Raw genomic sequence first — 15,412 nt, 5'->3', positions numbered from 1 at the left:
TTAGACGAGCGGAAGTCTTTTTACTAGCGGAAGTCTGTCTTCCGAGACGTCCGCATGCAGGCCAACCTCGGTCTGATGTTTGAATGGATATAAATATTCGTCACCCTTCCACGTGCGCCGCCATTTTCTCTTTTTACTAAGAACCTGAGAGCGAGGCAAGACTGTGTGCGGACGTCTCGGAAGACAGACTTCCGCTCGTCTAAAAATAACTTTCGTGGACATGACATATCCCGGCTAACGCCCTGAGCCTCCCTCTCTGTCCCCTCATTTTCTCTTGACAATACCAATACCACTTTCGCGCCCCTTTAAGCAATACCGATACCACGTTGCGCGCCCGGATTGATTCCCCCTGCAATATCTACCAATTTATACATTTACCCCTTTTAAACAGGGACGTCTAGGTTGCCTCTTCTGACTAATTGTCCCCCCCCCCCATCCTGCGGTGGCAATTTGTCAGAAAAGTGGACACAAACTTATACAAACGGCTCCCTGAAGGGATGCAAGAGGACGTTCCCAATTCATTTCCTTCTGTAATTCAAACGAAGTCATCATCGACGAGTTATGCGTGCGATGTAGTCAACCTCGTTCCCATTGTCTCTCTTCTCTTTCTTCTTAACGACCATTATGATCTCTTCTCTAAATTAACGATTACCGTTAATTCGTAATTTACTATTCTTGTTAATTTAGGACACTGTGTCCCAGGACTTGTGGTTGCAGAGAAGATAAGGAAATATAAAATCATTTTGCCTTTCTATACAAAAATTCTCTTTCCATCACCAAAAGCTGCTGCACCACTCATCTGATACTCGCTGTCTTTTCGCGGATATATAGCCTGCTTTTCAACTAATTTATTAAATGACGACTGAAACATGCTTGTACTTCATCAATGGGTCTATCGTATGACAACTGAGGCACTCCCTGGGGAAGGGAGGGGGGTTATTGTTCCGATTAAAAATTTGCTTGTGTTACCTTGTTCCCTAAATCACTTCAAAACTTGTTCTCAGCTTTTTGACTCCCTAAAATGGTTTATGTTACCTTGTTCCCAAAGATATTTTGTCCTCTTTGTTCCCCAGTACCCCAGTTCAAATTAGCCATGTTCTCTTGTTCCCCAAAACCGCTGGGATGGCCTCACATCTGCTATTTACGTGGGCCATAATGCAAGAAAATGATTGCGCCCATTCGCAAATTTTCGAAACAGTAGCAAGAGTTGAGGGAGGCAAGAAATATCCGCTATGTAGCCGCATACTTGGTGTAATCTTCCCACAGACTCTTACAGGTCACTTCGCATTGGAAAACAAGCACGAATTGTTTAGACATAGGCCAATTTGGAAAATACCATAATAATCTTTGCCTGTGGCCCCAAATTTTGCATTAGCATTGTTTCCAACAAAGAGTATTATGGTATTTTCCGAAGTGGCCAATGGCAGCAAAATTCAGTTCATGACCCTGAACGCGTTTCATCTAAAAAGAGGCACTTTTCCGGTTAGACAACTGAGCTTGTCTTGTAAACTTGCAATGTCATTGCATGTTAAACTGAAACTCGAGTAAAACAAGCATATTTCTGCGAAGAGCGCAGTAATTTCCGATTCGTCCGGCTTGAAACAAAGGAGAAGCACACCATGTAACTCCTGGCTTGTGGATGCCTTTATTTTTCGATTACTTTACGCCAAGTTATTACATTCATCTAACATACGGTAAACTTGGTATAAAAATCTTCGCAAAAACAGTAACAGCTGCTACTTCCTACGTCCATGGTCAATTAAGGAACAAAGCCTCTTACAGCTCGTTTGGAAGAAGCGCTTATATCGCACGAGAATCGGATTAACCGTCAGCCGGAGTCCACGTTATTTCATCCACGTAGTTCTGTTCGTGCGCGTGCAATGATACAATTGCTGCTCGAACAGTCGTTTCTTCCCTATTTTTGTTTATTTTTAAATTCTACCGCCATCCGCGCCGCACTTCGATTAGGTAGGCACTTTCCCCGTATAGGGCTACAGTTTTTTTTCGTCAATATCGGATGACAGTGGCTCGTAGCTTCTCCTACGACATAACTGGCATAGTAGGTGGGGTTAATCCGAGTGTCTCAGTGACATATTTCTGTGCTTTGGCTGCTTCGCGCAGGGAAAAAGTCTGCGCTAACTCTCCTTCCGTTCTTACCAAATCAATAGCTTTGTTAAACAGCTCAATTGCTTTGTCTAAATTGCCCCTGGAAAAAGAAAAAAAAAGGGAAAATGGACACTCTATTAGCCGTTAATGGTCATCAACTGAATGAATATAGGCTGAGAACGTTTGACGCAGAAAACCCTGGAAAGGCAAATTTCCGTCAACACTGATTTTAACTTCGGTTCAATTACAGAACACTATAAGCACTCGTTTATAAGCCACACTCGTAGATAAGCCGCTCCCAGCATAAAGCGGAAACGATGTAGACGGTTCTCTCTATCCAGCAAGCCAGTAAGTACACTGCAGTACTGGGTGAAAGCCAGAATAATTATCTCGTAAACAGACTGAAATAAGGCCATTCCTTTGAATGTAAATTCGCCTAGGGTTCAGGCCTAATCTACATTCTTTGGGGACACAAAACGCCAACACATGCTTCAGTTTTCGAGTCAACCGCAGGTTAAATTAGACTTGGTCCTACGATCCAACGTCGAAAAGGCTTTTCTTCAGGCGTATGACAGTAGAGTACACATAAAATTGTGATTTTAGCTCATGCCCAGAAAATACTTATTTCTTCGAGTTTTTAGTTCTTGCTTCTTCAGTTCAATGTTTTATCTTTGCCATATTTTCGGTCGAGGTCATCGACTAGTTTCACATGGTCTCGAACCATGGATGAACCCAAACCTTCTACACATTCTTCAAAGCACAACCGAAGCGGATGAAAATTGACTTCAGCCATCAAAACCAAGCGACCGATCTATAATATATACAACTGAACTGCACTTAAAACCTTGGCTTTAGCTTCTAAAATTGTTAAAAACGAAATGTTTAATAACTGAATGTTATAATAAAATGTTGTAACGGAGACTTTTAAGAGATTGTTTTACTCGAATTGATCTGTTCAGTTATTACCTGTTAAGCTAGATTAAAAAATGCAGCTGGTTGGTCTTAAAAAAATCGACTTACCTCTGTACTTCCAGGGTTGCTAGGGTCTCGTACGCAAAATCACACTTTTCGTCGATCTCCAAAGCTTCGTTAACTAATTCGACAGCCCTTTCTACGTCTTGCCGCCACTGCAGCATCAACATACTACAAAACAGAACAAAAAGACAATTAAAACTTCTACACATCAACTGGAATCAGAACAAATCAAATGTTGGTTTTTGAGGAGAGGGGAAACCTAAAAACCTGTGGGAGCAGAGTAGAGAATCAACAAACTCAACCCACACATGGCGTCGAAGCAAATTTCCCTTTCGTGAACGGTCGTTGCCATTTCTCAGAACGGTCGTTGCCATTTGAAACGGTCGATACCATTTACGGTCGACTACACACTTCACTTCAAAGAAAATTAAAAGAAACAAACTAAGAAAAAATAATAACAAAAATTAAGACAAAAAAGGAAAAAAAAACATTTATAAAAGAAAACCTGGAGGAAAAAAAGAGTCCGAAAATTTCAAGACTCGAACTCGGGTTCTTAGCCCTCACCCTAAACAGAACCCTAACTCATATAACCAGCGAGACACAACTCCCAGTAACCGCAACCTTTTGAGTTCTTAGACCTAACGAGTGTAATTCAGAGCTAAAAAATGGCAACGACCGTTCTGAGAAATGGCAACGACCGTTTACGAAAGGGAAATAAGCGGCGTCGAATCCGAGAATCGATAACGGGCCACATTGGTTGAACGCGAGTGCTCTCAACCAAAGCACTGCCTCCTCAAAATGAAATTTCTCGTTAGTTGATAGTGAAAATAAGAACCTTATATACAGTACCAAGTAGTATTAATTTTACAAACAATGTATGAGCTCAGAAACACTTTTGCACCCCAATAGTTTTTATGGCTAATACCTTGCCGAGCTTCTCAAGGGGATATAGTTTTTGAAAGGACGCAGATGTTGTCAACCCTTTCACGCCTGAAATGGCACCCAGTGACGAGTATAAGGACGATTTCCATGTGACAAAACTGACCCGCCAGCCAGACCGGGCATTTGGAAGACTAGGACTAACTCCACAACGCCCTTCAAATTAACCGACTTCGAGGATGATAGATGCTGGCGGACGAAAACAAAAGACTTTTCATTAGCTCCTTTTGTTCGTCCACCACCTTTTGAACATTCAAGCATTGTTATCTGTGTCCCTAGAGATTGGTTGAAATGAAGCGAAAAAAATAATGTCATCAAAAATTCTCCTACATCCTCGATTGCTTCCCACTAGTTTAAGTAATGATCCGTGTAAGGTGGATAGCAATTTGCTTTGTTATGCGGCAACGGGGCTTTCCCCACATAGGAATGTAATCATTTTTACACAGAGAATGCATAAACCTACAGGAAGGCAGTTAACGCAATAAAATTCATTTACAGCCCACATTGAAAGGGTGTTTTTTTTTGTGTTAAAAGATTTTGACCAATCACAAAAGTTGAAAACAAAAGCCAAGAAACGTTTACAATTTTACATGTTCCCCACATACGATTTCTGTGGAATTCATTTAAACTGAGACCAGACGAAAGGTGGAAGATGGTTGGAAAGTAAGGATGAATATAATACTGCTTTATGAAGTTTTGTTAACCGTTTGCTGTTTAAGCCAATCAGAAGTAAGTACAGACAATAGAAAAGTTATCACCATTTTGCATACCAATTGAATTCCAACATGTTAGTTGCCGTTGTTGCTATCGTTCTTATCTGGACCGTTTCTTAAATGACTACTCGCGGATCACGTGGGACATAATACAAAAATTACTACAAAACAAGCTCACCCTTTGTAAACGCGGTGTACAGGATTCTTGGGTTCAATGCCCATAGCTTGGTCAAAGTGTTCCTCGGCTTTTGCAAACTGCTGCATATCCTGCAGCACCTAAAAAAAGTTACCAGAAATAATCATACAATTCCGAGGCGCACTGAAACCCAACTTTCCATGTTGGAGATGGCTAATGAGACAATAGCCCTTTTTGCAGATACGGCGGCCATTTTGATTTCTATTGTTTCGAAAGACATTATGGGATGCTCAGGGGGCAAATTAATATGTATTTACCCCCTGGGCATCCCTTAATAGCTATTGAAACAACATAAATCAAAATGGCCGCCGTATCTGCAAAAAGGTCCATTATTGGATTTAGGTTCTGTGATAGTACAGTGGTGAGAGCACTCGCCTCCCACCAATGTGGCTTGGGTTCGAATCCCAGACTTGGTGTCACACGTGGGTTGAGTTAGTTGATTCTCTATTCTGCTCCGAGAGGTTTTTCTCCGGGAACTCAGGTCTTTCTCTCTGCTCCAAAACCAACCTACAATTTGATACGAGTTCATGTGATTTGATTTCTGGTATCAGCAGCCTCAACGTGAACTTCTTTCAACCCGTTGATTAGTCTGGATATCACGAAAACCTCATCCAAGAGATTGCTTTGTATTGTTGGTGCCAGGGGCAAATACTCCGTATTCCAAAATGGCCGCCATTTTAGTATTGGGATTGGTTCGCTTTCAAACGTAAAATTCAAAAGAATATTTAACCTTGAACGAGGCCATAACGGCCAATTTGCGTGGAAACAAAAGAATACTAAAATGGCGGCCATTTTGGAATAAGGTGTGTAGGCCATTTCCGAGTTCACGTCTGCCTTCTCTTCAAAGTGAGTCTACGCGCGAAGTTTTTCTTACGATAATTAGGTTTTATTCATATTTAATGTACAACTAATTACCATCACAAAAACTTCGCACTTAGACTCGCTTTGAAGAGGAGGCAGACATGAACTCGGAAATGGTTCCCCAATATCCGAGCGGCTTCCCATCGTTAATTTGCCTTTCGCGCCAGCAACTGTCAATTCAGTTCAATTCAATATCTTTATTTAAAGAGGGAGACGTAATAATTACAGTTTTCCAACTTAAGGCCCTCTCCGAGAATTAACCCTCCCAACCATAATACACCACAGAAGACAGACCACAACACCGGGAACTACATGCCCTACTCTTAATTACGACAAGTGTGCGGCTTCATTTACGTCCCACGGGATTGTGAACATTGAAGGGTTGTGAGACGGGACCTCCGGCTTATTGTCCTTATCCGAGAAGACTAGAGAGTCTAACCATTTGCAGATGTAATTACAAAGGCAGCACTTTCTCCTCAGTTATTTAAAGACCCTGAGTGATGGTCCGGCCGGAGTTGCGTGACAGCCCGCGTGACAGCCCGGTGCTCAACCAACTGAGCCAACGGTGCGCGGTACCACCAACTAAATGTACGCAGACTACACTATCTGATTTTATCGGTGATACGTGAAAGAAAATTAAATTTGAAGGATAAATTAATTCTGTCAAATTGTAGGGCGTAATTTGGTGAATCAAAATGAGGGTTAAACTAAAAACCTGTGCAAAAAGACTGTGAGCATCTGCAGAATCGGGATACTTTTCAACCGTTTTCTGTAACATTTCAACGGCTCCCTGTGCCAAGAGAGGTGACTGCTGAATGGCGGCTGACTTGTAAATACAATACGCCAACTGAATCTTAGCTGGAATAAAGGTGTCATTCAGTGATATACACTTCTCAAAGTCTTCCTTGGCTTCTGTTAGTTTTTCTGACAAGAAATTAATCTAGGGAAAAAAATGAAAAAGTTTGCATTAAGAAATGGTTATACTGCGGTTTACCAAAGCTAATGTACACTATTGAAGCAAAGTGGCTTCCAAACTGTTGATACACACTGACTGATCCTAGCTTGCTTGATAGTAACCACTATAAGAAAGAAACGAATGCTTCGAGCAGGGTCTTGTTAACGGTTGTTTCTTGAAAAACATGTGATTTACATACGTCGTCGATATCTAGATAATTTTGTATCCTTTTCTTGTAGACTTTCCTGCCTTTTTGCAAGTACATGCACGATACTCAAAATGCACTCAACCCCTAAATTGAAACTTGATTCAAGAAATATGGCCTGAGTTGTTCTGAGGACAGATAACTTTCAGGGGCACCCACCGTCAATTTTCGGAAAATATCTGTTCGGAAGACGATTTGAGATCTAGAATTTTCGGAACATTTGTTGTAAAATTTCTAACTTGCCTGCCTGTCCTAGGATTTTCGAACATCTAAAAAATGGTATAATTGCCGATTTTTAACGGATTTTTACCCTAAAAAGGTCACCTAGAATTTTCGGGAGCCTTTTTTCTGACTGAAATTTTCGAAAAGATAAGTTTTAATCCCTATAATTTTCGGATCACTAGACTTTCAGCTAGGAAATCCGAACAGATGAAAAATTTCTAGGGGACAAAAATATGCCTATATCTACCGTTTAAATACTAAAATAGGTTTAACAATGTTACGTTTAAGTGGTTTTGAACAATATTCTCGTTGGGTGCCCCTGAACTTTATAAGGCCCGGGTTGCTCGAAGCATGGTTAGCGCTAACCAGCGTTAAATACCATGGAAACCTATAGATTTTGATACCTCATCACCAACAATGAGCGGTAACAAGGCTTCTAGTAACTGGAGATGCGTAAGTCACAAATTGACCGATTTCACTGAGAAGGTGCTAAATGTCACTTAACAGTGAATATGCACACTCTAAGCACATCCAAGTAAATACATGTACATTGTTGTATGTAGGAAATAGACCACTTTCAATATATTAAAATTCAGTCCTAAACAAAAGGCATCACCTCGAGGCTCTGGGGAATAAACTCATACAAATCCTTATATTTATTCCTTAGAGCCTCGAGATGATGTCTTTTGTTTAGGACTGAATTTTAATATATCGAAATTGGTCTATTCTACACTGTGAATAGTAACTTATCTACTGGATAAAGTTAGGCAGCCTTTTGAACAACTGGGGCTTAAATTTCAAGCTTAAAATCAACACCTCACTCATACTGCAAGGAATTTTATGTTAAAACAAAGAAAATGTAGGGTTATATTAAAGATAGTTTAAAAATGCATAATATATAGATTTAACCAATCCTAAAAATGGAGCTCCCGGGTAATTTATTCTTACAATAAGTTAAGATGGCTTGAACCTGCGATCCAATTGAAACCCAGTACCTGGTCAGCGGCCAAATTAAAAAACTCTGACCTTGACGAGCTTTAAACTTGAGCCTGCGATATGGTCACGTGATACTGGTCACATTGGCATACATGGAGGAGTAGATGTACATACGGTCATAAGGTGACCATAGACAAATTTTCTTGCACGGATGGATTCCCACATTTTCTTACCCACGGTGTTCCACACAGGCGCCTTTGCGGAGCTCTGCTAAAAAGTAATTCCTTAAGACTGCATTTGTATTCACTTTGGAGAATTCATACGTGAACTAAGAAAAAGGCCTATTTTGTAAGATGTGAATAGATCTGGAAATCTTCAACAATTACCTGTCCTCTGTGGTGATAAATGTCTGAATTATTAGGATCAAGGGATATTGCCTTCTTGAAATCCTCAACACACTCTAGCAAGTTTGTGGCTTGTAAATTCATGCTTCCTCTTTTGATCAAGCAGTTCACTTTAAGCTTTAAAACGAAAAAGTTAATTTATAAAAATTAATAACTAAGTGAAAACACCATTCAGTAAAATACAAGTGGCTTCCAACTCTGGGAACTACAAAATGTCTGCAAAGTGTAGTAACAAAGAGAGAGAAAGAAATCGCAAAATGTCTGTAGTATTCAAAGCTTCCAAGTTCCATGCAACTCTTTGGGCTAGCATAGACTTCCCATTATCAGAAGCTACAGGTGCGATTGTTGCAAAGTCATGTGAAGTGGTTGGTTGGCTCATTTACTGTGACATTATGTAGAAATTACACTAATTTCGTCATCCTGCAAACAGCAAAGCTAATCAATGTGGGAAGAGAAAAACATACAGTATTTACAGTGATTTGAAGTTGGGGCTTGGTTTGAGTAGAGCAACTGACTTTTGTCAAAAATGAATTTAATCTTAGGTTTGAAATAATTTGCAAGGCCATAGCTAGAAAATTTTGACTGGGAGGCAATGAAGCAAGTCCTGGAGGCACAAGTCGTTTCGAAGGTCTGGTTGGATGCTCTCCCAGAAAGTTTCGAAATGCAGAGGCATACAATTTTGTTTTGAAAAAAAAAAAAAAAAAAGACAAAGAAAAAAAATCTCTAAAACAACAATAGTCCTACATACATATGCACTGGGCACACAATGTACTGTACCTTGGTTGAGACTTGCTCATCCTCAGCATTGATCACTTGTGTCAAATCCCTGATTGCTTCATAAACTTTTGATATCAATGTGTACAATGTTCCTCTCAGAGCAAAGGCTTTTAAATAAAGAGGCCCTGGACCTACAGCAAGCAAAGCAAGCAGCTCACATTTACCCCAAGTATGGAGTCATATTTTTATATACGGTAAGGTTGCAGGGCTGGTTTAGTGGTGAGAGCACTCGGCTCCCACCAATCTGGCTTCGGTTTGATTCCCACACTTGGCACCATACAATGCACCTGCATGTAAGTTGTGTTTGTTGTTTCTTTACTCTGCTCTGAGAGGTTTTTCTCCATGTACCCTAGTTATTGCCTCTCCTCAAAAACCAACATTTTATTTTCTTTGCGTTAAGTAGTTGATTTCAGTGCAAAGTGTCCCCTGTTAGTGCTACAGAGCTAGACGACTAGTCAGACACTTAAATAAAGAAGTTCGTTTCCTTTCTAATTTCCTTTTGCCACTGACATTGCTCGTCATGGCTTCCCATCATATTGCAGGTGACCAAAACCAGCCTGCCACCACAACTTTGGGACGTTCTAGCCTGCTCGTAGACAGAAGATGTTGTTGTCATCGTTTTGTCACCTGACCCAGAACTACATGTATCCCACAATAATCATGCTTCCATTATGGCATCTGATGAAACATGATTCTCAATAACATCAACATCTACCGCCCACGAGCAGGCTAGGGGAAATCAGGCAAATGCAAACTGCAAAGTTGAGGGTTTAACATTTTTGTGGACACATAAGCTCAGAGGATTTTTGTACCAAAATTGATTTATAGACCAAGCATATTACAACCCAGAAGCAGGCACATTCATACCTAGCTCAATTTGCTGTGTACAAAGTTCCACTATATTTTCATATTTTTTCTCTTTCATCTGTTTAACAGCTTCGAGGAAATTTGAATCTTCCGGAATGTCCTCTGCAGTATTGATGTATAACGTGTCATCTAGAAACCAAAAACAATGAAGAGGATACTTGAACTGAAAATAAGTTACATTTCCCATTAGTAAACATTCTGTCTTCCTAAAGGTGACTAATATTTTTTAACAATTATTTGAAATTTGAAACTTTGATCCTTTTTTAGAAGACAACTGTACCAAATTAGGAGGAAGATGGTTGTCTGGGAAGTAATTCAGCCTCTGTTGAGATTTCCAATTTGCTTCTAAGTCTTCCAAAACGTATCACTCTACTTCTGTGCAACAGGGTATTCCAAGTACTAGTAAACGCTTCAAAGAACGTCTTGTTACAACTAATTTTACCTCACATGAATACACGTTGAAACAAGACAAAGTGATGCTTTCTAAAAGGCATTTCGTCATGAGCTTTTGCATGTTTCAACGATCTGAAAACATGTGCAAATCTATAAACACTTGTGGGCTCCGTAACCTGGAACCATGACAACTAGACTGGGGGTGACATGACGTGCTTATAACACAGAACTGGTTGATATAAAGGCTACACGTACATATGTAGGTCTTATCCAGTTTCACTTTTATTTAAACATAAAGGGATGTCATAATGATAATAATAATCATTATTATAATAAGTTGGCGAAATATATGTACATTATTATTATTATTACACCAACACAGCATAATTAATTAATAACAAGGACACATGCGGAGCACCACGGGTAAGAGAATATTATGGTAACCTATCTTTACGAGAAAATTTGGTTTCAGTCACCGTATGACCATCCACCCCTCCCTGTGTACCAGCATGACCAGTCATGTGACCATATAGTGGGCTCAAGTTTAGAGCTCCTTGAGGCCAGCTTCTTCTTTTTTTTTTAAGTTGACCACTGACCAGGCATTGGGTTTCGATTGGATTGCAGGCTCAAGGCAGATTAACATATTGTGAGCAAAGTTAACCAGGAGCTCCACTTTTAGGCTTGGCCAAATTTATATTATTACTACTTAAATCTTCTTTCATGTGAACCTTTTACGTTAGTATAATTGCAGTAATAACAGAATTACTGATGTGAACAGAGTTGTAAACATGTAACGAAAATATAAACCTACCATGGCAAAATGAATCTAAATAAGCTCTGATGTACGTTGGTGAGGGCAAACAAGGTTTTCTCGTCTGGAAATCGTTAAAAAACAATATTAATACAGTAACTGAATATACAGCCAGTGTAACAATTAAAGAATAAATTGTATGAATCTTATACGCAAGTCAAGAAACCTAAACCAGTTGTTTTTGCAAACAGAATGACATAGAACATGCCATTTCAAGTCTCCTTGTAAATAGTGTAGCCTTAATAATTGAAGTATAATCAAAATTACTATTATAGCTGTTTGGGCATTTGTTCAACCAGGAAACACTTTATTGCATATAGCTCACTTTATCTTAAAGACAGCTGCACACTAAATTCTAATGAGACATCATGGCAATTTGAAATAAAATTTTGATTACATGTATTCACTGAAGCTGAAGAGAATGGTGGTAGCATCTAAGAAGTTTTTGACTTAGGCAGTTATTATTAGAATGAGTGAAAAGCGTAATTATATTTGCGAAGAGCCGTATAGTGTAAACTAAGACTAAACAAACCCGCACATTAAGGATTCCATCTGTGTAGCTGCAACACAAATTAATTAAGTTATTATGATTTTATCTCAACAAGACCTATACCTTATAATATTCCTGAGCTTTCTCTTTTCCTATTTCTTTTAAGACTCTATCAGCCTGCACCATCCAGTTTGGATTATTAAACCCTTCAATCATGCACACTGCCGTCAGATCTGCAGAAAAAAAAAAGAGATTAAAGCAAAAGATAGAATAATGACATGAATGGTCCGTTTCCATATCTTTTCTTTCTCCCCGGAAATTCAAGTTGAGCAACACAAAAAGTTTGTAGAAGTTGGAATTAATTTTTTCATTACAACAATACAATAATATACCGTAGCAACCAGAATTTAAATTGGTTTACATGTTACCATTCAAATTTTACCAATGAAAGAAGATTATGAACCTTCACCAAGCAAAAAAATGTCCGATTGCTCAAAGAAACAATGCCATGTAATAAACAACTTACTAACCTCACTTGCTCGGGACCATACTGGCAAAAACGACCAAATAGGTTAATAATCCAGATATCTGTGAAATAATTATTTTAATCCTGCAAATTAAAGGAAGGGTATAAAATTAATTGAATATTATTCCAAGTCACCTTGAAGACACTCTTCCTTCCTGTTTAGTTGTTCATATGCCCTTGCTCTCTTCATAAACGCTTTGGAATACTTGTTATTGAGTTCAATGGCTAAGCAGGAACAAAAAAAAATTCACAGTTACATCAGTGATTTCCTTGGGAACCTGAGGGAGACTTGCTCATTAAAGAAAGTTATGAATTTGAAATAACGTCCTCAAACTCATTCCCAGGGTCTCTCTTCTCTGCCTCCTGACAAAGGCGGCAGAGAAGAGAGACCCTGGGAACAACTTAGGTTGCGATGTCCTACCTTTAGTGGCATCTGCAATGACTTGCTCTGAGTTATCCTGCAATAAAAGCACAGTTCACACACCCAATAATGCAGCAGACTACATGCACTGTACATTGCATTGGGTCTACCATTTAGTGAGTCAAAGTACTTTTCAGTAGTGTCGTTTGATAATAATAGACAAGTGTGACTGTCATATCATTTCTGTAACGAGTTGCACTGAGACACCCACTGGAGAGCACTATTGTGCATTCCTCTTCTGAAGCCTTCATTCTTCCCCTGCTATGTTAGAATCTGCTCCGATTCTACTTCTACTATGGAGTTGACCTTGCGATACAAACCTTGTTGCTTTTCTTACGTAAATCACGTCATTGCAATGCTTATGAGTTTCTATTTACATAAGAAAAGCAGTGAGATTGTATCAAAACATGGTCAACTCCAGCCTCACTTTTATTCAAAGGCCTGGTAACTGAGCACATGACTCTAAAATGGCCTCTTATTTTGGTCAGATACTGCGATATCCTTGTGTATCCTTAGGAACCATGCAGACTCTTGACACCAAAGCACTTTCATGATTAAACAAGTACATGAATGCCAAGATTCAAACCTGCTGTGAATAAGCTGCAGCTCTGTTTTGGTAGTATGTTGCTAGGTCTGTTTTGTTTTCTTCAGGACAGAGATTGATAGCTTCTGTGTAACACTGTATGGCTAGCTCAAACTTTCCACCTTTAAAGTACTTGTTTCCCCGAAGTTTGACCGCAGCAGCGCGCTCTGCAGGAGACTGAAAGTAAGATGACCAGTTGTACTGTACATATCTAACTGAAGCATTATTTTCGTTGTAGGTTCAGGAATCTGGCAACTTGGCAGAATTAGGAAACTGGCTACAGGGAATACACTTTAAATAACCCATTGACTCCTAGGATATTAATTTTACTCTGTCAAACACCAGACGATTTTACTCGTAAATGGGGTTGGTTTTAAATGGAGTTAACAACCTTCATGTCCAGTTAAAACCTATGTCCCCTTCGACAACATAATAAATTTTTTATTCTTCAAGCAGAAATCCTAAGAAACAAATGTCCTTTTGTAAAGAACCCGGTATGAAAAATGGAACAAAAATTTGTATCTTGCAGTTATTAAAATCGCATATGAGTTGTACATATACAAAAGAGAAAACTGTTGTTAGCATTAAGGTTTCTTTTAGATACTTCTTGCTTAACTTTATTTACATTGTACATGTACAACTGCATGTGGCTTAGCCATATTTATCTAATCATCCCCTATCCTTGAAAAACTGGAAAAAAACAATATTTGCTTCCTGGCTGAAGATTTTTTGATTATCACATTACTGTTATGAAAGTCACTTTGAAAAGTTGTAATGAGGGAAAAGCCTGATAAATTTAGACTTGAATGGAATGGCGAACAATGACCCCTGCAATATTGGTGTAATGCTCTGCCATTTGAGCTATCTAGCCAACTGAGAGCTGGTATTCTGTGAGTGTTCAAGCCTAAGTTTATCAGGTTTTTGTTCCTGTTTATGCGCAGATCAAATCGTAACTTCAATATTCCTACCCCGGGCAAACCCCGGGAATTTGACCATCTTCTGTGCCCGGGGAGTGGGGAATTTCACCTCTGCCTGCGTGGGGTGGGGAAAATTGAACCAGAAGTGTCAGGTTTCAAATGATTTTTTTTTTCGCGTGCTGAAGTCACTAACAGCTATAAAACTTGTGTTTGGTTGAGACGGAAGAGTTTAAAGGAAGAGATGTAGCATTTGTGAGCGACTGGCTTACAAAAAAGGTCTTCAAAAGGTCTTTATTAAAGACAGGAGGAGTCGACAAGGGTTGTTGTTAGTTGGGTCAGTTAGACAAATCCAATGATAGGTAAGGCATTTGAACACCATTTTGGCTTATAATGAGGGGGCGGGAATTTGAACTTTCCAATCTTCAAAAGTTCAGGTAGGGGGGGGGGGAGATGATGAGTTTTGAGTTGACTATATGTAAGAATCATATCTGCAATGATCAAAAATTCTTCACATTCTTTTATCCCAAGTTCAAACACACACATCTTTTATGCATGATGTGTCTTTTAGTAATAATTTTAAACAGTTTCCTGTCGTTAACTGGCAAAACTAAATATGACATGATAGAGCTCCTCCCCCACCCACCACCACATCAGACGGGTTACGCATCCACGGAGGGAGGTATGAGGAGAAGTGTGCCATCACAACTTAATTAGGTTACGAATTTGGATTTAACATATTTCATCTAAGCATACCCGATTCTCGTCATCCGCCTCTTTACTTTCACTAGTTTCACTTTCAGTGATATCTTTTTGTCCCGATGTTCCTCTTTCTGCATCCTCTTCTTCTTCAGAGCTGTTCGAAGACTTCCAATAGTAAAACGCACCCAAAGCGAATGCACTAGCTACAGGCACTCCGATTAACGCGGCAATTTGCCATTTGCTCAACCCCCCGCTTGATTCTTGTGCGCTCATAATAAAACGAGGTAAAATATATTGGTTTCAGGCGCTTGTTTCACTATCTGACGGCAAGAAGGAAGCCATGTTGAATCCAGCTGCGCACGTGTTGTCTACTGAGCACACATTGTTTGGATCGTCCGCTGTTTTTGTAATGTTGG

General features: G+C 39.5%; 1 protein-coding gene across 1 annotated transcript; it reads right to left on the bottom strand.

Annotated features, from left to right (window-relative positions):
• Positions 1-1,626: 1,626 nt before the first annotated feature.
• LOC138028834 (mitochondrial import receptor subunit TOM70-like) lies at positions 1,627-15,380 on the bottom strand. Its single transcript, XM_068876458.1, has 13 exons — positions 15,051-15,380; positions 13,384-13,557; positions 12,798-12,834; positions 12,512-12,601; positions 11,974-12,083; positions 11,361-11,424; positions 10,157-10,285; positions 9,290-9,420; positions 8,495-8,629; positions 6,506-6,730; positions 4,912-5,009; positions 3,127-3,249; positions 1,627-2,206 (listed from the first exon to the last, which is right to left on the bottom strand). Exons 1-13 carry the CDS (start codon positions 15,267-15,269, stop codon positions 2,041-2,043), a joined length of 1,701 nt encoding a protein of 566 aa, XP_068732559.1. The 5' UTR covers positions 15,270-15,380; the 3' UTR covers positions 1,627-2,040.
• Between the last annotated feature and the right edge of the window lie 32 nt (positions 15,381-15,412).

This window comes from Montipora capricornis, chromosome 13 (genome assembly GCF_036669925.1).
Source record: "Montipora capricornis isolate CH-2021 chromosome 13, ASM3666992v2, whole genome shotgun sequence".
In the NCBI taxonomy this organism is placed as follows: Eukaryota; Metazoa; Cnidaria; class Anthozoa; order Scleractinia; family Acroporidae; genus Montipora; species Montipora capricornis.
This window is presented reverse-complemented; position numbering and strand designations above follow the sequence as displayed.